General features: G+C 36.7%; 2 protein-coding genes across 2 annotated transcripts; one reads left to right on the top strand and one right to left on the bottom strand.

Moving 5' to 3' along the window:
* Nucleotides 1-7,941: 7,941 nt before the first annotated feature.
* On the top strand, nt 7,942-11,236 carry LOC111984893 (methionine aminopeptidase 1B, chloroplastic). The gene is made up of 5 exons (XM_065766659.1): nt 7,942-8,142; nt 8,451-8,532; nt 9,718-9,955; nt 10,865-11,026; nt 11,104-11,236. Exons 1-5 carry the CDS (start codon nt 8,034-8,036, stop codon nt 11,158-11,160), a joined length of 648 nt encoding a protein of 215 aa, XP_065622731.1. The 5' UTR covers nt 7,942-8,033; the 3' UTR covers nt 11,161-11,236.
* A 2,882-nt stretch (nt 11,237-14,118) lies between these two features.
* On the bottom strand, nt 14,119-19,077 carry LOC136064666 (methionine aminopeptidase 1B, chloroplastic-like). The gene is made up of 4 exons (XM_065766660.1): nt 18,974-19,077; nt 18,688-18,767; nt 15,301-15,398; nt 14,119-14,245 (listed from the first exon to the last, which is right to left on the bottom strand). The coding sequence occupies exons 1-4, from the start codon at nt 18,989-18,991 to the stop codon at nt 14,172-14,174; spliced, it is 270 nt and encodes an 89-aa protein (XP_065622732.1). The 5' UTR covers nt 18,992-19,077; the 3' UTR covers nt 14,119-14,171.
* Between the last annotated feature and the right edge of the window lie 7,381 nt (nt 19,078-26,458).

Genomic DNA, 26,458 nt, shown 5'->3' with positions numbered 1-26,458 from the left:
AAAGGGTAAGGATAAAGGGAAGAGAGATGAAACATAAGGACAACACACGATGTATTATCAAAGAGGAAACTGAAGCCCTTGGTGTAAAACTTCTCCGCTGCCCTCCAAACAGTCAATAGTCCACTAGAAAATGTAATTGGGATACATGAATAGTAATAGACCATCCAAGCCTAATCTACCCAGGTACCTAAGCCCTCTAAGCTTCTTGCTCCAACGAGGTTGCGCCGAACATTTTTCTTTTCTAGCTTACTGGATTCCGCTACAAACCATAGTATCAACCAATAATCATTGGTCCTTTCCAAACTACTTCCCTTAGCACCAAAAGAACCTGCTCACAGACGTGGGTATGGTGAGAAAAGGATTTGGTCAAGAATCTCTCAAGAATGTATCAATGAAGAGGAAGATAGTAGAGGATTTTAAAGAGTCTCTTAGATGAAGATTGTGGATGAGGCAATCTTGTTTTTCTCTAGGGTTTCCCTCTCAAAATTCTCTCTGGAAGCTCTCTACATTTCGTGGGAATGAGGGGTATTTATACTAAGGTGAGAATGGAATGCGAAGAGTCAGTTTTTCCCAAACAGGGTGTTCTGGCGACTTGACCTCGCGACTGGGTTGAGTCGGAGATCAAGCTGCGAGCTAACGGCCTGGCCAGCTTAGGACTTTTGTCCTGCAGTGCAACAACTGGCGTGACTTTTCAGCTTCTGGCATGCTTGGCACGTGTGCAACTTCTGGCGACTTGCAAGCCGCGAGCCACCCGCGAGATCTAGTCGCGAGTCCCTGTTTCTTTGCACAATCTTGAACATTTCTTCACACTCTTTCACACACTACCCTTATAAGATTTCCACCTAAACACAAGGTTACTAAATGCTAAAATACAAGCAAATTTGGCATGGAATAAAGCCAACAAGATGGTTGATTAAATTCAACCTTACATCATTTATTACAATGTTCAAATATAAAGTTGTTGAGGATGAAGAAGACAATATTGTTCAAAATATTCCAGCATGTGACAAAAAACCAAAATTTGAAATTAAAGCATTGGAGGCTCAGGAGGAGTAAAGGTTTTCTTTATCTTGAATTATTTCAAATACATCTTTATTATGCAAATTAAAATTAACACAATAAATGATTTTGCAAGAAAGGTTTCTTATTTGCTACGTTGATATTGTAAACATAAAAGCAGAAATTGGGTGTTTTAATTATACCTCATGTCAGCTATGCAAATGAAAAGTAAAGTAGCAAAATAATATGTTTTTGTGTGCTAGATGATCAAATTATTCATTACTTATATTATATATCTATGAAAATGATTGCATAGGAAACCAAAATGGTAATTGCTTTAATTATAGATGTAAAAATAAGCTTATTACATTTTTTATTTCTTTCATTATTATATTCAATTAAATCCAAGTGAAAGATGACAACTTTTTTTGTTTTTTTGATAAAGAAGTAGAAAAAATAATTCAAAAAATTGCTCCGAAACTTTCTTCAAAAGTATCTAATCTAAATTCTTAACCATTTCCAATTTTAGTTTAATTATTCAAATTTTCAATATCCTTTATTTAATGGTTGTATATGTTTAAGCAAAGTGCAAGAAATTGACAAAACAATAAGCTCTTACTATGAAACAAAGGCCAAAACCAAAATATCAAATTGTGGTCAATAATCAATCATAGAAACATTATGACAAACATATAGAAAGCAACTCCAACAATCACCATTAATATAAACCATGCAACAATCTAATTTTTTTTTTTTTTTTGAGAATGTAGACTAATATGTTATTTAAAAAATCAGCTGGGGTCTGCAAAGAGTACATCATGGAGGTGAGGTGGAATATCCTCCACCCACACCGATAAATCTCTAACATGCCTCGCACGTTTAGCAAGGTTGTGTGCTACTTTGTTACCATCTCTACGAATATGTGTACAAGCAATACATTTACTGGTAACAAGAGTAGATTTGGCTGAATCAAGGAGGTGACCATAAGATGTCAGTGAAGGTTCTGTGCTTTTAAGGGTGTTGATAATTGCTACCGAGTCACCTTCAAGCATAAATTCCTGAAGGCCAAGTTCCTGTGCGAAGGTTATCGCTCTTGCGGCAGCCATGGCTTCCACTATGACTGGTGCAAACGATAAGGGAGCTTGCTCTGACAGTGAAGCAATAGCATTCCCATGACAGTCGTGGACCACAACACCCAATCCAGCCTTGCCCAACTCCGGAAAAATGGCACCATCAAAATTCAGTTTGACACAATTCGCCAGAGAAGGACGCCACTGGACCCGGTTCTGTGGTCTCGTTGCTGCTGCATTGTTAATGATGGAGCTCTGACTTTGCTGGAATGTTGAAAGGGCTTGTGTTGCTTGCTGAAGAACCTGAGTTTTAGGGAAATCCACTGTGCGCACCTGAAGCTGATTTCGCCGGTACCAGATAGTCCACATCACCGTCGCCATGAGGTCCACGTTTTTCCTTCTTTCGTGAGTCAGCTTGATCAGGTCTGTGATGCTTGATGTAACTAGTTGGCTTCGGTCTTCAAATCCTGGAGTGCTGTCCCATATTTCATCAAGTGAGGAGCAATTCCATAGTGCATGGGCAGCTGTTTCGGCCTCCACTCTGCATTGTTCACACCTGTCTTCATTAAGTATTTTCCTTCGCATTAGATTATGCTTGGCTGGAATGGCTTCTTTACAAACCCGTCACATGAAGTTCCTCACTTTATTAGGAACGTTGAGCCCCCAAATGAGATTCCACACCTCATTTTGCTGTTGTGGATTACCTGCAGAAACGAACATAGAATTTAATTTATTAAGGAACTTTGAGCCTGAGTTAACCGTGTAGTTACCTGAGGGGGTGAAGGGCCAAATAATTTTGTCCTCCACTGGAGTTCGGCTCAATGGGATACTAAGGACCATAGCAGCTTCTTCAGGTGAAAACAAGCCATGGACTAAATCTGTTTCCCATTTTCTTGTACTAGGATTGATGAGGTCCGAAACTCTACCATCTTCAAAACCTGGAATAATATCTGAAAGGATCCGTGGATGCTCCGGAGATGGTAGCCAAGCATCATTCCAAATACTGATATCCTCCCCACATCCCACCCTCCATCTTGCACCCTTTAATAGGACGTCTCTTCCTTTCAAAATGCTATGCCAAGCATGTGAACCCGAACTAGAGTCTTGGGCATCCCATATACTACCGTTTGGAAAAAACTTTGTTTTAAAGACTCTATAAAATAAAGAATCCTTATTTTGAAGTAATCTCCATGCTTGCTTAGCCAAAAGAGCATCATTGAAGTTGGCGAGGTCCTTGAAACCCATTCCGCCTTCTTTTTTTGGTAGTCAAAGTTTGTCCCATTTCACCCAGTGAACTTTCCTACGGTCTCCTCTTTGTCCCCACCAAAACCTTTTAATTAGACTCTCAATTTCTGAACAAAGCCCTAGAGGGATTTTAAAGCAGCTCATGGTGTAGGTTGGAATAGCTTGAACAACTGCTTTAATCAATATTTCTCTCCCAGCTTGTGAAAGGAGTTTCTCTTTCCACCCTTGCAATTTTTTCCAGACCCGTTCCTTTATGTAATTAAAGCTTGCTTTTTTGTTTCTGCCCACTAGTGAAGGTAAACCAAGGTATTCTTCATACTGAATAATTTCTGGAACTTCCAATGCCACCTGAATTAGATTTCTAGATTCAGCCTTTGTGGATTTACTGAAGAAGATCGTCGTCTTACTACGATTAATCTGTTGACCTGAGCACTTCCCATAAACATCCAGTATGTCCAGAACTCTTTGGCATTCCTCGATGGTGGCCCTGCAAAATAGCAAACTATCATCTGCAAACAAAAGGTGGGTTAGACGTGGGCTATTCCTACAAAGAGAGTAGCCCTTGATATGTCCTTGGTTGGCTGCTTTGTTGAGTAGCCCATTGAGACCTTCAGTACAGAGTAAGAAAAGAAACGGGGAAAGGGGGTCGCCTTGTCTGATGCCTCTTGTTGGTGTGATCATGCCTTTGGGTTCCCCATTCACCAATAATGAATAGGTCACTGTTCTGACACATAACATCATGAGTTTGATCCAGTGATCTGTGAATCCCAGTTTTTCCATGACTGATTGTAGATATGCCCATTCGAGTCTGTCATATGCTTTGCTCATATCCAGCTTGATTGCCATGTATCCTTCCTTTCCTGTGTGTCTTTGCATACTGTGTAAAGACTCAAAAGCTACCAAAATATTGTCAGAAATAAGGCGACTTTTAGTGAAAGCACTCTGATTTTCAGTAATAATATTTGGCAAATTTTTCTTAAGTCTATTTGCTAGAACTTTAGAGAAAATTTTATACAAAGTATTGCACAAACTAATGGGCTGGAATTCAGAAGCAAATTCAGGATTTTTCTTTTTAGGGATGAGTGTAATGAAAGTGTGATTCAGGTGATCAGGTAGAGTGACAGAATTAAGATAATGCAACACAGTATTTGATATATCATCTCCAACTAAATTCCAATAGTGTTGATAAAAGAGAGGAGGCATACCGTCTGGCCCAGGGGCCTTAAGTGGGGCCATTTGATTAATGGCTTGCTTTACCTCTGAAAGAGTGAACTCAGAAGATAATTTCCCATTCATCTCCTTAGTAATCACTGTCTGGATAGAATCAGTAGCCGAGGTGCAAATTTGCTGATTTTCAGAACTGAGGAGAGACTGATAATAATGCACTAGACATTCAGCTATCCCTTCATTATCCTCAATCACACGACCTTCATTATCCTTCAACCTCCGGATTAAATTTTTCCTCTTTCTTTGTGAAGCTTGGCTGTGAAAGTACTTTGAGTTTCTGTCTCCAAACTTTGCCGACATGACTTTGGATCTCTGAAACCAGAGTCTATTTTCTTTGTCTACCAACTCAGCTATATCCTTCTTCAAATCTCTGACCTGTTGGTTATTCCCCGATCTCTTGGCAACTTTTTCAGCCTCTATTAATTCCTTTCTCTTTTGTCTTAACACCAGCTTGACATTGCCAAAACAATCCCGGTTCCAAGCTCTCAACTCTTTTCCGCATTTCTCTATTTTGCGGATGACATGATCGTGAACCTCTCTATCTTCCCTTGATAACCACACCGCTTCTACAATATCCGAGCAACCACGATCCGAGAGCCACATTTCTTCAAACCTGAATGGTTTAGAAAAAGAAGGAATAACCAAATCATCTAGAGTAATCAACAGTGGCGAGTGATCTGAGGAATCTGAATGTAAGTGTTGGACTTTGGTCCCTGAAAATTTCATGAACCACTCATGGTTGGCCAACCCTCGGTCTAGTCTTTCCCACAGTGAATGGCCATCAGAAAAATGTTTTCTCCATGTGAAACGATCACCCACGTACCAAAGGTCCAGAAAACCACACTCATCAATGACATCCCTAAAGAGTTGCATCTGATTTTGGCTTCGATTATTACCTCCCAATTTTTCAAAGTGTCTTGTGATTTCATTGAAGTCGCCAGCGCACAGCCAAGGGAGGTTGTGTTTGGTATTGAGTAACCGAAGTTTGTTCCATGCTTCAATTCTCCTATGAGTTACTGGCTCTCCATAAAAGCCTGTAAACCTCCATGCTTCATCACTTCCTTTATCTATTATGGAGTCAATGTGGTACTTAGAAAAGGAATCCACATGGACATCAATGGAATCCTTCCAGTATAGGGCTAAACCCCCACCACCTCTAAAATTTATTTCCACGTAGAACAAATTATCGAACTTGATATTTCTTTGAATTTCTTTTAGCCTAGCTTCATCCGCCCATGTCTCGGCTAAAAACACAACGGAGGGATCTTTTGCCTAAATCACTACTTCAAGCTCCTTCCCTGTACGCAGGTTCCCAAGTCCACGACAGTTCCATACTAAGAAACTCATTGTGCTTGGCGGGGTTGTTGAGCAACCTCCACCATTGAATTTTGTTGACAATCTTCCTTTGAAACCTGTAATTTCTTGGAGGGTAACTCAGGAAGAATTTCCATTTCCTCTTCTCTATTTCTTTTTGTGACCGAAGGTCCTTGCTTTGTTTCAGCTTCCATATTGTTGTCACGGGCCAATCTTTTCCAAGTGCGGGCTGTTTTGTTTACTGGAGGGGATATAATGTCTGTCACTTGAGTTGCATGCTCTTGAATAATTTGGTTGGGGACAATATGGAAGGGAGTTAACAGGGCTGTATTTGTGGCTGAGTCATAAGAGGCAACATTTGATTTGGGTTCCACGTTGTTTAGTGAGTCATGTGGGGTAGCATTTAGGATGGGATCCACAATTTTTTCTGAGTCATGCAATGTGGTAGTTATTTTGGAGCTCACATTACTTGCTCGACTGTCAAGTGCAACGTCTACTTCCTGATCCTGCGCATCAAAATCAGCGGAATTAAAATGGCAAGTAGGTAACGTTGAATTTTGAAAGATTACCTCATTTATTTTGGTGCCTTTATTGTGGGATTCTGGCATGATTTGCGCCTCTGTTTCAGCTGTTTCCATATCTGAAACATTCATCCGATCAGCCTTCTCTGCTTCGCCGGCATCAGACCTTGCCGTTTTCCTTTCCGTTGTCCTGTGTGCCGTCTCGGTTTGTGCTTTGGACTGGTTGGAGGTTCCCCCCAATCCATCACCCATACCAGCGACCACCGTGAATAGGATTTTCCCTGGGTTGAAAGGCATCGCTCTCAACCATGCTCCGTACTCGTGAGGTTCCGTATTTCTTGTGTCCTTCCTTGCAAGCCCGATGTCGCAATCCTTTCCGTCGTGTGATATGAGACCGCACCAGTAGCAGAAGTTGGGTAATTTTCGTACTTAAAAGAGATCCAAATCTCTTCCTCATCATCCAGTGCGACTCGACGACCTCGGCAGAGAGGTTTTGAGACATCAATCTCCACATAAACCCATAAGAAATCGCCTCCCACCAACTCATTATGATTCTCGCATGGAAACACCTGACCAAGAGTTTCTCCTATTTTGATTGCCATCTCTGGATCCAACATACGTATTGGCAGACCGTATATTTGCACCCAGAACTTCAGTTTCGTGAACCTTAGATATCTCGTTGGTATTGACCCATCGAACCACTGGAGAAGGACTGCATGTTTGTCGAACGTCCAGGGTTCGTTGGCTAGAACACGTTTTGCATCTACTTCAAGTTCGAAAACAAATAGAAGAACGTGATCTCCCGCTTCGCGCACTTTAAATTCCTTTTTTGCTCTCCATAGAGGTTTGAAAGTGCGGCCAATAGCTTCCACGTTAAGAGCTCTTTTGGTAAGGAACTTGGCCGCCAATATGTACTCCTTGTGTCTTGAATTTTTGGATCTTGAAAGACTAAGTTTGGTGTCTTCTTCTTCCGTCAAAGATAATTTCTTCCAGTCATATAATATTTCTTCCATGAGGTAAAATGGTTTTGAGAAATAGGGGGCGAAAGAATAGACCACTTGTATGGAGGACGGAGGTCAGAGAGACCCTACTGCTATGGAGGTTTAACAAAGGGGAGGGAATATCATTCCTAGGAAGATAATGGAAATTCTACGCTCTAGTATCTCAGAGAGAAGCTAGGGCGAGAAAAGAAAAATGCCACTAAGAATTTTTAACTAACTTATGCAACAATCTAATTGAATTCCAAAAAAAGCAAAATATGTATGAATAGTTCTAAAATGATAAAATCTTGAATATATCCATGTCATAATTAAATTACATTAACTAATGTTATATACGTTTAATAACCCATACCACCACTACAATTGACAAGTCAAGTCCGTAAGCATGGAGTTACATACTAGCATATATTAATGATTTTGTTATTTTTATAATTGTTATCCCAAAAGTTTTGGGCATTCTTGAGGTTATTGCCATATTCCCATAACTGTAACTTGGTCCATAAAACATTTAGCCCATTAATATTATACCCACTGAATTAGAAGTCACTGTTTCAAAATTGGCCAAGCCCGTATTGCAAAGCTTTGCATTCCTCTTTTCTGTTATCCACATTCCACACGCACACTCTCTCTGTCTCAGTGGCAGTGTGTAGTAGAGGATGGCATCTCTGCAACTGCCATCATCCTTGCATGGTGAACCTTTATCAAACTCAACTATGTTCATGGGGATGAGGGCCCCACTCACCTTCTCACCCTATACTCTCTCTGGTCTATTACTCACACTCTCTTTTCTCATTTTCTGTCTCTATTTTTCTCCTGATGCTAATGAAAATAACAAATTAGAAAAGCAAAGAACAGAAAACTTTGAACTATATTCTGTTTTAGCTAATGGGTCTTTTTTGTTTTCATCAATAAGAACTTTGAAAGTTTCAAATTTGGTTGTGTTTTCCTATTTTCTCTGAGTTCACATTAGGGGAGTTATTTGTTCATCTCTCTTTTGTTAATAAAAAGTTGCAAACTTTGATTGCAATAATGGGTCTTATTCTGTATTATTAATATGTGGTTCTTCAATTCAGGAAAACATTTGCATTCTCGAAACCAATTTGTTGTATTTTCCAAGAAGCTATGGGGTTTGGAGGAGGCAATGAGAATCAGAAGGTACATGACTTTGAAGGGTTATTAAGACTCCTTTTTTAGTTATGCAATAGTCAGTATGTGTGTTTCTTTCAGATTTGAATCAGCTATTGTGGCTTAGAAGCTTACTTTATGGAATTTATAGAGGTTTTCTGAAAGTTGCTTGGGAATGATATTAATTAATTGTTTGTGCCGTTTTTGAGGGCAGCAACCCCTTACCTAAGGTTATCAAAAAATGTGAGCCCTAGCCCCTAGTTATAAGTTCAAGAAAATGTGTAAATGATTTTAAAACAATTCAAAAAAGATAGTGAAGCAAAACCTTTTATGGCTCTCATTCAATGGAAAAAGAAATAGAGGCTTAGGTCCCACCAATGTGAACTCATTTCCTTCAAAAGTACTACTGCATGAGTATTTCTCTTCCTCCAAATGTACCACATGAGACAAAGTGTGATGACATTCTATATTATGCAACTCCAATGAATGCTAAAACGATCTTTCCAACAAAAAAATAAACCCACCACTGGTCCTTGCATAATCCAAGAAGTCCCGACCAAAAATCAATATGAAAAACCAATAGGCTTCAATAATAAGAACAATGTTGAATGATTGCATTTAAGGCGGTTTAACTCATCTGCAACTGCTACACTTTTTTACATCTTCTATTGCTATGGCATATTAGATGATGATTTGGGATTCTTTTTATTCTCTGTTCTGCCTGGTGAGGTAAAAATGATGAGGGAAACTATTATTTGATTTTACATAAACCTAGGAAAAGAGGGAAACTGCTAAAGAGGAAGAGCTGCACAGCCTGCCCTATGCCGGTCCTTCAGTCCCTTTGCTCATGCATGTGTGTTCTTGATTAAATTTTTTTAAATATGATTATTATTATTATTTTTTTTTAGTTACTCTAATACTGATGTTGGCATATGGTGTCATGTAGAGGATATGTGTATGTCAATCTATTCTGTAGCTCCTTTCTATATCATAATTGTCACGTTGATTCTGTTTGAATTGTTAAGGTTGAAGTTGGAAATTCAACCTGCATTCTCTTTCAGGCACTTTGAGAAATGGAGTAGGGTCATTATCAATGTGCTTTTTCAGGGCATAAAACGTTTGGACTATAAGTGGTTCATTGCATTTCATTGCTTCATCAGAAGGTTGAAGTGATTCTTAGTTTGTCTCCTTGATATATTCTTTGTTCGTATGTAGAGAACGTGAGCTTACAAGTGTGACAAAGGTCAAAAGAAGGCCACCATTGAGGCGGGGAAAGGTATCACCCCGTCTTCCCATGCCTGATCACATACCAAAGCCTCCTTATGTAGGTTCAAATTTGTTGCCGGAAATTTCAAGTGAATACCAAATTCATGATTCTGAAGGCATTGCTCGCATGAGGGCTGCATGCGAGCTTGCTGCTCGTGTCTTAGACAATGCAGGAAAATTGGTTAGGGTAAGCTTTATTGCCCATGTGAAATTCTTTGTTGTGTTGTGTAAATAATAAGATCTATAAGGTAATAAGGTTCATAATGTTGTTCTACATGCGTAATCTGTGTCTGAGTATTGGTTCTAATGTATCCTACCAAAAAATATTTGTCTAAAATCACTTGCATATTTCTAGGCGGGCTCACAATGAGTTAAGTTCTCTTCATTAATTTAACTTAAAATGCAACTCAAGTTCAACTTGACATGTAACTCCAAAACCTTGCGTGTTTATTTTTGGGATTTTGGTTTCAAGCTCTGAGCAGCTGTTGACCTAACATTACATTTTAAAAGTGACTAAAATTTTCCAAGCTTAATGAACCCTTTGGTATGCTGGATTTGATCTTTATTACTTGGTGACTTCATATTCACATTTCAGCTGTGAATAGTTTGCAGTGGTTGTCAACTGTGGATTTCATATTTGCTGCTGTCTTCTAGAGATGTATTAGTTCAATGAAAGGCCTTTAGCATAAATTCAGGTGAGCTTTGATATAGAGTTGTATCCTGTCAGAAAGATGTCCTGGTTGTTGCAAGTTGCAATATATTTTGGGATGGTAGTTATTGAGTATATGAGGTGCATTGTTGGATGAATAGAATGCCTAGTGCGTAGGCTATTTTTTCCTTCTGCAAGTGTCCTTCACAATATGATCAGGATGAGGAATATCCATGAGGATGTGGTTTTCTTTGACGTGATAAAAAGAAAACGAAAATTTCTCTTTCATTTTGCCTCTTTAAAAGTGGAACAGGTCTTGGAAGTTCACCCTCCTTCCTTTATCCATTGTCATGATGGACCACATGCTTATTGTAAATCTAGTCATGCTATCTCTCCATTGGATTATTAAAATTGGTCTTTGGTTGACATGTTTTTGTATCTTAACAGCCGTCTGTTACAACAGATGAAATTGACAAAGCAGTACACCAAATGATTATTGATGCTGGTGCTTATCCCTCACCTCTTGGCTATGGGAGATTTCCAAAGAGTGTATGTACATCGGTTAATGAGTGCATGTGCCACGGAATACCTGATTCTCGCCAGTTACAGGTTTGGTATGCTGACTACGTATTGACACCTTCATAGGAAGCCATATCATTCATCATTAATAGTCTTCTTTTGTGCAGGACGGTGACATAATAAATATTGATGTAACGGTCTACCTAAATGTACGTTCCACTTAATGTGCTAATTTTTCATATTTGCTTATTTGTATATGTGAATAACTGTTTGATGTCTTGATTGAATATCCTTACAGTAAAGTGTATTGAGCACTTGATTTGACCATCTATGTATCCTATACTCCTGAGTTTTAAGTTTTTTCATATATACTATTTGTATGTTCTTCATAAGCTAGATGCATATCAAGTGCTTGTAGTATACTGAATAAAATATCTAGAACGATCGGTCTCTAAAGCTTAAAAATGGTAGTACCTAGTGCACAAAGCTTTCATTTTTGCCGGCTCTAGAGGTCGTGGTAGGCAGCCTACCCCAATTTATAGAGAGAGACTAATTCTTGGACCTAGACTTGTGACTTGTGACTTTTGGTGGAAGACACTTGCCATCGTACTAGGCCTGACCTATCTCTAAAGCTTCATTCTTACAATATAGTTTTATTTGATGTAGCTGCAAGCACATGGCACCAACTATCCGGCTTTGATAAATGCCATGAACAGAGATCCTTTCCCCCTCTCTTTTTATGTTTGTTTAATTTGTAAGCCCTTAGGGGTCAAAATTTATTTATTTAAAAAGAGAGGGAGAGGGAGAGAGAGAGAGAGAGAGAGAGAGAGATTCCTAGGCAAATTATTATGATCTAGCATCCATGCTACCTTGTATGGTTTCAGATGTGGTTCTATTGGTAGCTTCAACCTCTCAACAAATTAGATACGCACGGATGTGGCTGCACACACGTCCGTGGCTGAACTTTTTTTTTTTGGTTTCTGATTCGATCTGAAATGGGCCGAAACAGGCCTCAAATCGGTCTGATATGGGCTGAAATAATTTTTTAAAAATAAAAACATAAAATATATCATCAAAACACATTGTTTTGATATCCTACTTTAAAGGAATAATCCTAAAATCATCTCAAAGTCTCTCTCTTTCTCTCCGTCTCCTCTCTCTCTCTAACCTGCGGCTCTAGTAGTCTAGCTCTTCCTCAGACTCCCTCCATCTCTCACTTTATTATCTACTAATGCTCTTAAATCGGTATATGTTTACCTTTATATTAAAAAAAAATGCTTAGCAATATATAGAAAATATAAATAGAAATATATTTATTAATTTATTAGTAAATGTATCCCATCGCACTCGTATTCTATTTTTTCAAAAATTGCTGTGTTGCCACACTGCACATGCACCTGAACCTGAACCCGAACCCGAATCCGCGCCCTTGCTTCCTAGCTCAATAGTAGCTTCAGAAACAACATTCATCTTCCTGCCACCATCAATAATAAGCATTTGACTTTCAGTTTTACAACGCACTATGGTCCTAAATATTGAAGTACACTTCCAATCCTCCTCTTACTTGGGTATAGCTTGAATACGCCTAACAATTGAGAGGAGATGCATCTTCCCACATCAACATGATCCTAGATGATAAATTTTGTCAAGCGGCTGAAGAAGATTTTGGCAAGGACTTGTGATAGGATTTTTGCTCTGATAGCAATTTGATGTAGGAAAAATTAGGGATTTGTCTACATTTAGTTGGGTTGGTTTAGGGTTAGGAAAGAAGAAGAATTAGAGAGAAGCTAGGGCTGTAATGGCTGTTTAGGGGCTGTGTGACCCCTGAACCTTAGAAAGAAAGAAGAGAAAGAGAGCCAACGTGCTTATTGCTCAAAACACTCAATTTTATTAATCAACTCATTCTATTTTTCTTTGAATACATTGAGCACAATATATATAGACTCTTGTACTAGTAATATAGGATTCCTACTAGTATTAAGAATATTAATAAAACCTAATAAATACTAACTTGGACCCAAAGTAAATAAACCTAATATACTTAGAATACCTTAGAAGATTCTAGTCAACTAAATTACCTAAATGCCCTTAATTCGCAGGAATTGCAGAAATTTTGGATTTGCCCTTCAATATAAAACTGACTATAACTAATAAAATGAAAACCCAAATTAAAAACTGTTTTAACCCTAAAAGACTCATACTTAGTATTCTCAAAAGAAAAAACAGTGGGTTAATCCAACATTGGAAAATGATTGTGAGTTAAAAAAGTTTAAAGCTTGTGCTGTGTATCCAAAAGTTAGGCTCTTTTGGATATACACCATTGTAAATTTCTTTAAAAAACCTTCTCCCCTTTTCTTTTGTGTGTGTGTGTGTTAAAAATACTTAGTATTCTCAAAAGAAAAAACGATGGGTCAATCCCACATTGGAAAATGAGTGAGTTTAAGAGGTTTAAAGCCTGTGTTGTGTATCCAAAAGTTAGGCTTTTTTGGATATATACCACTGTAAGTTTTTTTAAAAACCTTTCTTCCCTCTCCCCGTGTGTGTGTGTTAAAAATACTTAGTATTTTTAAAAGAAAAAACAGTAGGTTAATCCCACATTGGAAAATGAGTGTGAGTTTAAGAGGTTTAAAGCCTGTGCTGTGTACCAAAAAAAAAAAAAAAAAATTGAACTTCACATGAGTCACTGTAGTCAGATAAATGTTTGAAACCAAGCAGCACTACATATGTTGTTTACACTCTATAGCTAAAGACAAGAATGTTAGCATCAACGATTAGGAAAGTAAAGCAAGCAAAGATAAGATAGTGGTGTTTGCAAGTTGCAACACACCATTACAGTAGAAGTGAAATCTAAGGCAACAGAAATATTAATTTTCCCCACAATTTGAGCTGAAATTTTGGAATACTGAATCCTTGCAAAGAGGTAAGCAATTCTTTTGGTTCAAGTTTTTTTGGTTCGTGAACACAGCTTATCTTACAGATTGAACCCAAATTTTTTTTTTTGGTTAAAATGGATTCAGGGAAAGGTTTGGAATGCTACCTTATTCTTTCTTTTCAGGTGCAAGAGACTAAGCACCTACATTATTGTTATTGCTGTTGTTTTTTTGGTGTTGGTGTTAATATTATTATTATTATCATTTCAATCGCTCGAGTATATTCTCCACATGGTTAAAACTACAAATATAGTACCAATCTAAATACTAAATGGGCAAAAGATAATATAAAATTAGCACCTACTTTACAGGCACAGGGTAATGCACTCACCAATAGTAAATGTCTGACCTTCTACCATGAAACCAGCCTCGTCATTGCCTGTCAGACAATAAAGAAAATATGTCAACGAGTACTTAATACATTCAACAAGCACAGGAAACTTCAAATAATGACTTAACAGCATCCCCCTAACATCACCCCGAGGAATTTGAACCTAGTTTCTCCTCTATGGGAGAACTAAGCCACAAGGCTCTTGGCATGACCACAGCTCATTGCAGATATTTGGACAAACCAAATTTAGAGCTGGTTGCAGTCATTTTATAATTACTTGCTCTTTTACCATGCTTTCAAGATTATCCATCCATCCATCATCAAATCAACCAGGAACAGTCGATAAAATAACCATAACAATTCAATATAGAGAGGGGAGTAAGAAGAAAGACTTTCATTTTTAATGATAAAATATAAGCTAAATTCGAGTCAACAAGTAGTTGAGCACCTACTGATACCCCAGATCAGAACTAATGCACTCTACTAAGCACTACCTAGACAGATCAAGCTAAAATGTATGTAGCGTAATAAACCTCATCATTTAAAGCTGCCATTTATTTTCACTACAAATTATATGGTATAACAATATTTCAGATACAAATTCTTAATCTACAAATTGGAGTACAAAATGAAGATTCCTTCACAAAGGGGAATAAATTCTACAACAATTGATATTAATTTTAGTAATCATCAACTCAAAACTGCTTTGGAACTCAACACGCAATGTGGAGTTAGTCACGCAACTTGCCAGCACTTGAGAAATAACGTCTAAAACATCAACAACATAATCATGAAAAAATAAAAAATCAAAATAAATCAATGAAAGAAACAAGCAGCCTAGTTCACAAATTTGATCTTATGGCAAGCAATATAAGAGAAATAATGGTATGTTTGCTTCACCTAAAGAACCTCGTTACAAGGCTGTTGCCTGTTGGTACCAACATAAGATTAATCATCACAAGATTTTTCACTAAGATAAAGAGTCCCCTTAAAGTTCCAATGTTGACTCAATTGTACAAAATGATTAGTTCTAATGGTTTGATTCTTCCTAAGCCAATAAAGTAATCAGGTAAGCAAAATACTGAAATCAATAGGTCACTTACGGTGATGATATATAATTGGTTCAGAGTGAAATACAGTTCCCACACCATGGCCAACAAAACGCTCCACCACACCATATCCATATTTTTCAGCATGCTCACTGAGATAACCACCCAAAATATAATTGTCATAAACAATTCAAAATCAAGTGAAATCGATCATTGTTGCATAAAATGAAATAAAATGATCATGTATCATGCATTGAAACAAATTATAAGGTTGCAAATTGTTAAATTATCAATTGTCCCAAGAGTTTAAACTATTGGGATGTGGCAAATTTAATCATTTAACCACATATTTTTAACACTTTCCCTCATGTGTGGGCCGAAACTACCTTTTAATAGGTGAGGTCCAACACGTGAGAATTTAAATGGAAGGTAGAGTGAAGGAGACAAGTATCGAATTCAGGATCTTATGCTCTGATACCATGTTAAATTACTAATTGTCCCAAAAGCTTAAGCTCTTAGGAAATGATGCATTTAATCACTCAACCATAAGTCTAACACTCCCCCTCACTTTAGGCCTAAACTTCCCCTTAATAAGTGGGGGTCCAACAAGTGAGAATTTAACATTTTAAATGGGAGGAAGAGTAAAGTCAGGGATAACAGAATGCACAAGTGAGTCAATTATAATATTACCAAAACACAATCAGTGAATTATGTCTATTCTGTTATGTGAAACACATATCCATCTATTATACACAATGCCTAAACATAAAGTGAGGTGTAGTTACAATTTTTATACATATTGGGCCTGTTATAACCAACTTACAAGGAGAAGAAATCCTCACCCAACATAAGGTATGGGCCCCACCCTATTTCATGTTCAACTTCTTACATAAGCATCAGCATGCCAATGAAGTGGTTTTGACTCTTTCTGGCTCTACATTAAGCAGAGCCTTAAAGAGCTCTTGGAGCTAAAAAATATTTAAGTGTGTGGAAACCCACTAAAAAAGAGCTTTAAGCAGTGTCAGTAAAAGTGTCAAGTGCACTTAAGTCTTAAGTGAACAGACCTCTTGAAGCCTAGGCGCTAGCACACGCTTGATTAAAGGAAAGCGCACATTTTTCAAATATAATATCTAATAACCTCAGATAGAAATATTCACAACGTATTATAAAAAATAAAATGAAAACTCAAAATATTTATATTTTACCTATTAGTAAGTGCAATTGATTAATGCTTGTAAGTTCAAATTTAACTTAAGTTAATCAATTTCTTAAAATTTTTATATAGAAAATTGAAAAAAAATTATCAATGGACAATATGATAATAATCTAGTCATAGAAAGTGTAATATTTTGCATAATTCTCTTGTACTTTATAAAAATACATAGCCATTATAGTTATAATCAAAATGATGAACATGGTTCAATCAACATACACCTAAAAGGCAAAGACCAAAAAGCACTAAAAAATTAACCTAGTTTTTATCTTTTTGACATGCAAATAAATAATTGCTTGTGTAATACAACACCTTAAGAAAGAATGGTGTTTCTATAGTAAATCAATGGTCCATGTCATTTCCTTCAAGATCAAGCAATGAATTTTAACAATTCATATCTTTCTTTCTTTCTTTTTTTTTTTTTTTGTTTTTTTTTTTTTTTTTTTTTTTTTTGGATGAGTAATAAACTTTATTGGAGAAAGATGTAAGAAAATACAGAGGAAAAACACACAGGCAGTGTGCTAGAAGCAATAACAAAAAATTAAGTAGCAATGCAAGTAAAAAATCAAGCATATCATATAAAGAAACGAAAGAAAAGACACCTGAAGCATTTGCCCAATCACGCAAAATCTAAAAAAAAAAAAAAAAGAAGTTTCAACTCATGAATCGATCTTTCAATCCCTTCAAAGGTGCATGTATTCATTTCCCTCCAAATGATCCACATAAGAAAATTAATATCTTTTTTAGCAATATAATTAAAACGCATGCCTAAAGCACGCTTCTTTAAATGATCTTCAATTCAGCCAAGCAAAGTGCTTAGACCTTGGGGTTTTGAGCTTTAACTGTACCTAAGCGCACTTATAACAACACTGGCTTTAAGGGGTCCTTAAAGCTGAAACTTGTAAGAAAAAACTCTACAATTCACTGTTCAAGCTTTATAAATCCAAAACTTTAAAGCACTATACACTGTAATTTGCCAAACACTCAAAACACTAGAGCTTTTCAGTTAAAGCTTAATATTGTAAAAGCTCTACTAGTAAAGCTTTACTTCCTACAGCAATGCCAAACAAACACTACGAAGAAGACAGAATCTTTTACACCTACCCCTAATATTTTATAACCAAGTCATAGTAGACCAAGGTACTAAATCTACTCATACTTGAAATTACAGTTTTCCTTTTGATTTCAGTATTATTATAAGATCCACCTTACTACCTAAAAAGGTTTCCCAGATATAGTGTATTACAAAAAGATTTTGGTAAAGTTTATTTATGACAGTCAAAATTCAAACTTTGATGCAGAGCACTTGTTTTTTCCTACGTTCTTTGATTACAAATAACTAACTCATTAACTTTCTCAAAAGACTTGATGTGCACTCCAATGCTCCATTTCAACATAAAATATTTCCCGGGAAAAATGTTTGCAAGGAAAATGACTTTTTCCTGTGTTTCGTTGCGGCGCTAGAAAATATTGCAAAAACACTTTCCTCTATTTCACTAGCACATAAAATCATTAATATTTCATATAATTAAACAATAACTTTCATCCACAACATGAATACTATCTAGAGCAACTAGAAAAACTTTACAGTTGAGATGAGAGCTTTTTTTCTTCTCTTTTTTTGTTATTGTTGTTATGTTCTGTGGGATGGGAAGCCATGGAACATGTTTTACGCTTGCTTTATGCTTAGAAGCATAAAACATTTTTTGTATCTCTTTTGGGGGTTTTGTTTTTTTATTGTAAAAATGGTTTTCCGTTGACCAACAGACCAAGATTTTCAATTGTACCAAATACTGGAAAATGTTTTACACCAAAACAAACTGAGCATAGCTTGCCAAGTATCAAGCCCTGTGCTTCTCTTTGGTGGGTAGTTCTTTTCTTCACAGGCTCTGAATTGAATACTTTTTTTCATAAGGTTCTGAGTTGAATACATTAAAATAATGCTCAATAGATGAGCAAACTTTATTGCATTAATGAGTTAAAATTTATATGCTAGTATCAATAGTAAAGTATAAAGCACAAAATTACTTCAACATATTTCACTGTAGAATCTAAATAGGCTATTATACTGTGGACATGGATCTATTTCTAATAGCATCTGACATTTTAATTGGTGTCTGCAAATTGACATTCACATACTCTAACCATTTTTGAGTTGACACTTAAGTCTTATACAAAAATGTCTTTTCTTTTCTGATCCAACATATCATGAGCACAAGAAGCAGTACCTAATTCTCTTTCCAATTTTCTTAAATTGAGCACCATCCTTGCAAATAGCTATGCCTCTCTCCAAGCACTCTTCAGTAACCTGCCACATTACACAGATTGAACAGCTATAAGTGAGGCAACCTCTAATGCACAATCAATAATTTATTTGATAAATTGGTACAAAGCTTTCCAGAACAACAATGGTTGAGAAGAAACTATGCTTCCAACTTAAAACAATTGCTACATGCATGTCCAAAATAATATGTTAGTTATTACCCCATTTGTGGGGATCAAACAAACATTTACCTTCACGAGGCGTTTCATCTCATCACTAACATCTCCACAAAAAAATGTTTTTGATGTGTCTCCATGATATCCCTACACAACATACAAAGAAAGAAATCAACTTCTAGCTTTAAAGAAGTAGAATAGAAATACCGAAAGAGTCAGATACCTTATATAATCTACAGCAAGAAACCACGGACCTTTTCAGCAACAAATCTTCTAATATTATATTTGAGTTCCTCTGTGTGTGTGTGTGCACGTGTGCACTTTTTTCAGAAATAAAACTTTGGTAAAGACCAAACCAATTGCATCATAAATGACAATGGAAAAAAATAAATAAATAAATTGGGAATTTGTCTATGTGTGCTTGTGGTGGGTTTATGATTCAAGTCTGAATATGAATCAAGGAAAGAGAGAATTTTAGAGGAGAAATCAGAGAGCTAGTTCAAGTTATTAAAATTAGCAAGAACACCCAAACCAAATCCATAGCAAAAGGGAGAGGAAAAGTCAAACGTTGGTTGAAAGTCTATTTACTTCTCTAGAAAAAACTGCAGTTATGCCAATGGCACCTCCTCCCCTTATAAGCACTAGGAGGGTTGAGGACATGGGTTCAAAACCTATTGGGTGCGTGTGTAACTTACCAAAAAATGTAAAAAAGGAAGCCACTGTTTCAACTTCATAAAAATCTAAAATCCCAGTTTTACAAAAGCAAGATATTTAAAGAATATATCCACAGAGCTCTGAATTCATGGAGAGCAACTTCATATTAATAGGATTAAGAATCGATAACTCCTTAGCAGTAGGAACTTATATATTAAAAAATATATATATATTATCCAAGTTATTCCAATTCCAGGGTGACTGTCTGACAGAACTTTAATCCAACGTCAAAATTTAAATCCTTGGAACTCCTAAGAAAAACATTAATGTGATTATGTGGTTAAATTGAGTACAGAAACATTTATAATTTCCTTTCACTTTCTCTAGCAATTTTACCAAATGGGGACAAGCACAGAACATCTGTCATCCTCTCATATCACCCTATTGCTGGAAAGGTTTTAGATTTTAGGATTTTGTACCTGCCTAAAGAATGAAAAGGAGGGGGGGGGGGGGGGGTGGGGGGTGATAAATAGGGTGATGGAGTCATGGAAGATAAATATGCTATTACTTTGCAAATTCGCCTATTCAAAAATTATTCTATTGAGTACTCATGTGAAGTTCAATTTTTTTTTTNAAAATAATTAGGTTAGAAATTTTATATATTATTTTACCTGATGTGGATTTTTTTTTTTAAAATTAAATTGTTGATGTGGTATTTTTAAAAATGTAAATAATTTTTTTAATATTATTTTAATGAACATGTTAGCATTTACTGTTGGACTGTTTGCCATGTAGAATAATTCTATTAAATGAGTAACGGTAAGGACCAAAACGGGAAGCTTTTTTAAAAAAAAAAAAAAAAAAGAAAAGAAATTAGTTAAATTAATTTTTTTTTCTTTTTTTGGAAGAACATGAAGAACTCAGAACTATTTGTTCTTTATTTTCTTTGTGTTATTTGTGTTCTTCCCAAAAAGATTGACTAATATTCTTATCAAATTAATCCTTATTTTCTTACCTTTTCTTTGTCTTCCTTTTCTTTTTCTTTTTTTTTTTCATGTATTTTCTTGGCATCCAAACCCAAAAAATTTTCACACACTCAAAAGAAAACCTTCAAACCGATTCCCCTCCCTTCTAAATCTCAAAGCTTCCTCTCTCTTCCAAAACTCTCACAACTCTTTCAACCTCCATGGCCGACCTCCTCTACTCATCACCAGTACTGCCACCACCACAACCAGCGTTGGTTCTCTTCTTTTCTTTCTCTAAAATGACCTACTCTCTCTCTCACGATTTGCTCAAACTCAAACCTAAATGGCTCAAACTCTCTCTATCCCAGATTGGTCAATTCTCTATTGTTTCAATGATTCGACACCTTTGCTATGGAACATTGTCATCAGGGGATATGCCTCAAGTGATTCTCCGAAAGAGGCAATATGGGTATTTCTTGGAATGCGAAGGCGAGGAATTAGACCCAATAAACTCACATTTCTATTCCTTTTCAAGGGTGCGCGGCAGTTACGGTAGTTAAGGAAGGGAGGCAGGTTCATGGGGAGGTTGTGAAGTGTGGTTTGGACTCTGATGTGCACGTTCAGAACAGTTTGATCAATGCGTATGGGTGTTGTAAGAGGATTTCAGATGCATGTAGGGTGTTTGATGAAATGTCTGTGAGAACGGTTGTTTCTTGGAATGCTATAATAACTGCTTGTATTGAGAACATGTGGTTTGATGATGGGATGTGTTATTTTTTGAAGATGAGGGATTTTGGTTTTGAGCTGGATGAGACCACTATGGTGGTTATGCTTTCTACGAGTGCTGAGCTTGGAAACTTGAGCTTAGGGAGATGAGTTCATTCCCTAGTTATTGTGAGAGGGATGGTTTTGAATTTTCAATTGGGTACTGCCCTTGTCAACATGTATGCAAAATCTAGAGATGTAGATTATGCATAGTTGGTGTTTGATAGAGTACAAGAGAAAAATGTTTGGACATGGAGTGCAATGATTTTGGGGCTAGCTCAACATGGGTCTACAAAGGAAGCTCTTGATCTTTTCTTAAAGTGATGTATAACTCATCAAAGAAAATGAAGAACACATAGTTCTGAGTTCTTCATGTTCTTCCAAAAAAAGAAAAAAAATTAATTTAACTAATTTCTTTTCTTCTTTTAAAAAATAATTAGGTTAAAAATTTTTATATTATTTTTATCTGACGTGGCTTTTTTAGAAAAATTAAATTGCTGATGTGGCATTTTTAAAATGTAAATAATTTTTTTAATATTATTTTAATAAACACATTAGCATTTATTGTTGGACCGTTTGCCACGTAGGATAATTCTGTTAAATGAGTAACGGCAGGGACCAAAACGAGAAGTGTTTTTCAGAATAGGGACTAAAAGTGGTAAAAATAAAATGTAGGGACTAAAATGAGAATCGCCTGAAAATGTAGGGACTAAAAGGTGCTTTAGTTCTTGACAGAAATAGCTTGTGTCGAGCTTTTGTCAAGCTTTAACATTAAATCTCAATAGAAATGATTCTCTCGAGACCTTTGTCGAGCTTTAATGAACAACTCTTCTTCACTTGTTTCTTGGTCAAATCTTCATGGATTTAACACTTGACTTGAACAACATGTTTCTTGAAGTCTTAAACTCATCCTTGATCTACCCAATTACAAATAAAGTGCATTTTGTCAAAGGATTAGCCAATTACATAGAATATGTTCCTAACAATCTCCCCCTTTGGTAATTCGTGACAAAACCACAACAAAATAAATAATCATGAGAGAAGTCTTAAATCATTAAACTCATAACTACTTGTTGTATTACAAAGCAAATCTATTCCTACTACAAACTCTTGAAAAAATTTGCAAGAAAAGAGTACACGGCATGATAGACTTTCACAGTCTGTCTTTCTGAAACACTTAAACAAAACTTATCAAAGCATCATATGTGAGACAGAAATAAGGATTGTATACATAAAGAAACATGTGTATAAAAATAGAAAAGAAACAACACATGTAGAGGTAGGTGAAGAAAAACATACATCATCATCATATATGAAAAATAAAGTACAATGTATGTAAATAAATGGTCACAAGACCGGTATACAAAAGGCTAATGTAAATAAAGAAGAAAAGAAAAAACATGAAGTCCTCACTACATCCCTCAAAAACAATAAACACTCCCCCTATAAAAAATGTCATATACTAACTCTCCCCCTAAGTACAAGACTACTCTCAAAAAAGCCAAAACCACTCCCTCTTTTTGTCACAAATGACGAAGGGCAAGTCACTGAGAGGTCACCATCTCATCATCACCGGAAGAGTCGGCATCATCCTTATCATCATCAACCTCATCATTAGGCAAGGCCTCTGGAGAATGAGAGGGAGAAGGAGCAAAACCAGCCATGCGAGCCTGTCGACGGGCAATACGGCCTACTCGAGTGTTCATCTAACACATCTCATCAGTGAGATATTCAAGACGACCACCAAATTCTGCCTGCATCTACTAAAGCTGCTCCATGATGGCCTCGAGGGTCACACCACCAACCGCGAAGGAAGGAGCCGAGGAAAAGGGTGGAATAGCAGAAGCTGTATGATCAATCATCTCCACTCATGGCCGCTTCAATCGAAGCTGAGCCTCACTCCGTCAGATTGAACAAGCACTGATGGTATCCATGATGATGAAAATAGGAGAGAGAGGAATGGGAATGTGAAAGTGCTGGAGGAGCTGTGTGATAGCCGAAGGAAAGATAAGCTTATCACGAGTAGCAGTATCTTGATACACATCTATAATAGACGTGATAAAGTGAGAGGGAAAGTCGATGGAAAGATCCTCCATCAAGGAAAGAAGAAAATGAGCACGAGGCTCAGTGATGGAGTTATATTGAGACAATGGTGTGAAAGTGAATGTCATCACCATGTTAAAGGATCTCAGGCCTTTAGTAAAACCCGAGCATGGAGTGTTTAGCTTACCACCCCTTATGGAAGGAGTCTCACAGAAGTGAGAGATGAGGTCGTCTCTAGACACAGTACGGAGATGCGCACAGCCAAGGTAGTCAAGATGCACTACCTTAGATATGTGTAGTACCTCGGATATAAGATCTGAAGTAACTATGATACGTGTACCTCTGAATGTAGAAACAAACTGAGGCACAGAGGTATCGATGTCGTGTATGTTGGAGTAAAACTCCTGAATAAACATGACGGGACAACGCACGGGTTTTTAATAGAGAGATCCCCATCCCCGAGTCCAAATGACATCAAGTAGCGTAGTGTCAGAGAAATCTGATAGGATGACCTGGCATTACGAATAAATGCCACGATTCTGGAAGTTCTCAAAGAAGTCTGTCTTGGCCTTCTCATCACAGAATCGATTATGAGATGGAACAGGAGGATTAAAAGAGGATGACTCGGAACCACGAAAAGGGTTTCGAGTTGGAGTAGATTTGCATTGTTTGGGTGCCATAACGTAGTCTATCCGAGAGAGAGAGAGAGAGAGAGAGAGAGAGAGAGAAACACAAAAGGAAACACAACACATGCTTAGAAAAGGAAAAAATAAATAAATAAATAAAGAACGTATGCATGAAGAATGCATGATCATGTGATATGCATAAATTAAAAGCATCATGGGAAAAACCCAATCCAAGCCTAACATCACTGACAAGTTTAATCAAGCACACAATGCTAAAATGCATGAAACATTTTTCTAATGTATAGAAGATGCAATGCATGAACACATAACAACAATTTCACAAAGCCCAACCCAAAAATTTCATGAAAAACTCAAAAAACCCCAAAAATTTTGAAAAGCCCCAAAACCTAGGTTTAAAATGCATGAATGCATGAAAAGAGAGAAGATAAGAACACTTACCAAGTGTTTGGAGCTTGATCTAGGCCCAAAAACACGAGGGTGAGGAGATTTGAGAGTGAGAAAGAGTTTTGGGTTGAGAGAGAGAGTTTTTTATCAAGAGAGAAGTGAGAAAATGAAATCTGAAATCGCGCCTATCCTATAGATAGAAAATGAAGCTCGATGGATCGAGAAATCTATCAAGACTTTGTAGAGCACTAAATCTCGACAGAAGAGAATCTATCGAGGATCTGTCAATAGCTAAAGGATGGTCTTGATGGATCGAGGATTTGTCGAGAAGGTGTCGAGGAGACAGAAGCTCAAGGAAATCATCTTGATGGATCGAGAAGCTATCGAGGTGCTATCGAGAAGAAACCCATAAATTTCAATGGAACGGCCTGCTATCGAGAATCTATCGAGAGCAAAGCAAAGAGGCTTGATGGAAAAGGATATGTCGAGGTATCTGTCGAGCTAGAAGAAAATGAGTTTTTCAAGGGAGAAAAAACACATAAAGATGAATGCAACAAGCAAGCAACTCAAACAAAGATCCACTCAACATGTTAAGCTCTTAAAACATCTCTCAACATATAAGCAAAGCATCCATAGATCGAAAACGCACACACACACTAAACAAGTCTAACCAATTTTATATTTTAAAAACGAGTTAAGAGAGTTTAGTGAGGATATATTAACACATGTATTCCTTGTGATGGCCAAATCACTTTGTACTTACACATGTATCAAAAGCAGTAAAGAGTATGTGTGTTGTGTGGGAAAACATAGCAAGAGTGCACAAGTTTCTTATATTATGAAGATTCAAGATATGAAGTAATCTAATACACTTCACACACAATCATAACCATTTAATGGGGACTATCACCTTTGAGGTACATCATATAACTCCCACATCTCCTAAAAACATGCTTACAACCATTTTTAAAAGAATTTTGATCTTTTTGCTTTTCATGTTCTTTGCATATTTTCCTTTTTAAGCATTCCATGCATGGGCATATATAGAGAGAAAAGAAATACCCAATTATGTAAGCCAAAAACATCACAATTTTACTATGCCGAAGCATACAGATGTTATACATGATTGGCAGACTTTAGTGCTGAAATAGTTATTTATGCATTTCTCTTAGGATTTTCTAGTCCTTCCTGTCAAAAAGAGTGATTAGAGTATAAAGAGTGAAAGATCACTTGATCATACACATCACAAACATGAGCCACAAAGCTCACTTGCTTAGTTGTGCATTGAGATGCTCATCTAAGTTACAAGAGATACTAAGTTTAGAAACCTTGTTTCAAAGGCCATCCAAGGTACACAAGTACCAAAATACACATACACACACTATTTTTGTATTTTTTTTATTTTTCAATTTTTTTTTTATGAAAAACAAGAACTGTAAATAACCAAACAAAAATATAAAGAAAAACACAAAGCATAAAACTAGACTGATGCAAAAGCTTTAAAAAAACTAACAAACAGGACAAGCAAGAACAAAAGAGAGAGAAAGTGACTTAATCACTTGAAGCCTTTTTCCTTCCACACTTTTGAATTGGAGGAAGGACCTTTCGTTTGTGTGAACCCTTGATCCTGAGGAGAGGGGGAAGAATTGAATCCATTAAGGTTCAAAAGGAACATAATAGCCTTAAGAAGATCTCTTAGAGGAGTAAGAAAGGATGGAAACTGATTCTGGTTTCCAAACGAGAGCATACTATTACTTTCTTGAGTGGCTAACCACTTATAGCGATTTGGACAAGTGTGCCCTGAAGCTCCGCAGTGATGACAAAAATGCAGCTTCTTTTATTGAGAATTTTTATAATTGTCTTTCTTAATCCTAGAGTTCCTAGGCTCTTTCTTTTCAATCTTAGGAGGTGCTCCTAAAATAGATTTTCCCTTATCTACGTTCTCACTAGCTATTTCAATTTTAGCTTCATTATTTTCAGCATCATTATCATTAGCAGGTGAAATGAAAACAATCTTACTAGAAGAGACAATATTAGGAGAAGAGAATTCATACCCCAAACTGGTTTTATCAGAAGCAGTTTTCTGAAAGCTTAGTATCTCA

This window comes from Quercus suber, unplaced genomic scaffold (genome assembly GCF_002906115.3).
Source record: "Quercus suber isolate HL8 unplaced genomic scaffold, Cork oak 2.0 scaffold_729, whole genome shotgun sequence".
Lineage (NCBI taxonomy): Eukaryota > Viridiplantae > Streptophyta > Magnoliopsida > Fagales > Fagaceae > Quercus > Quercus suber.
The sequence above is the reverse complement of the archived record's forward strand: the minus strand, read 5'-3'. Positions and strand labels throughout refer to the sequence as shown.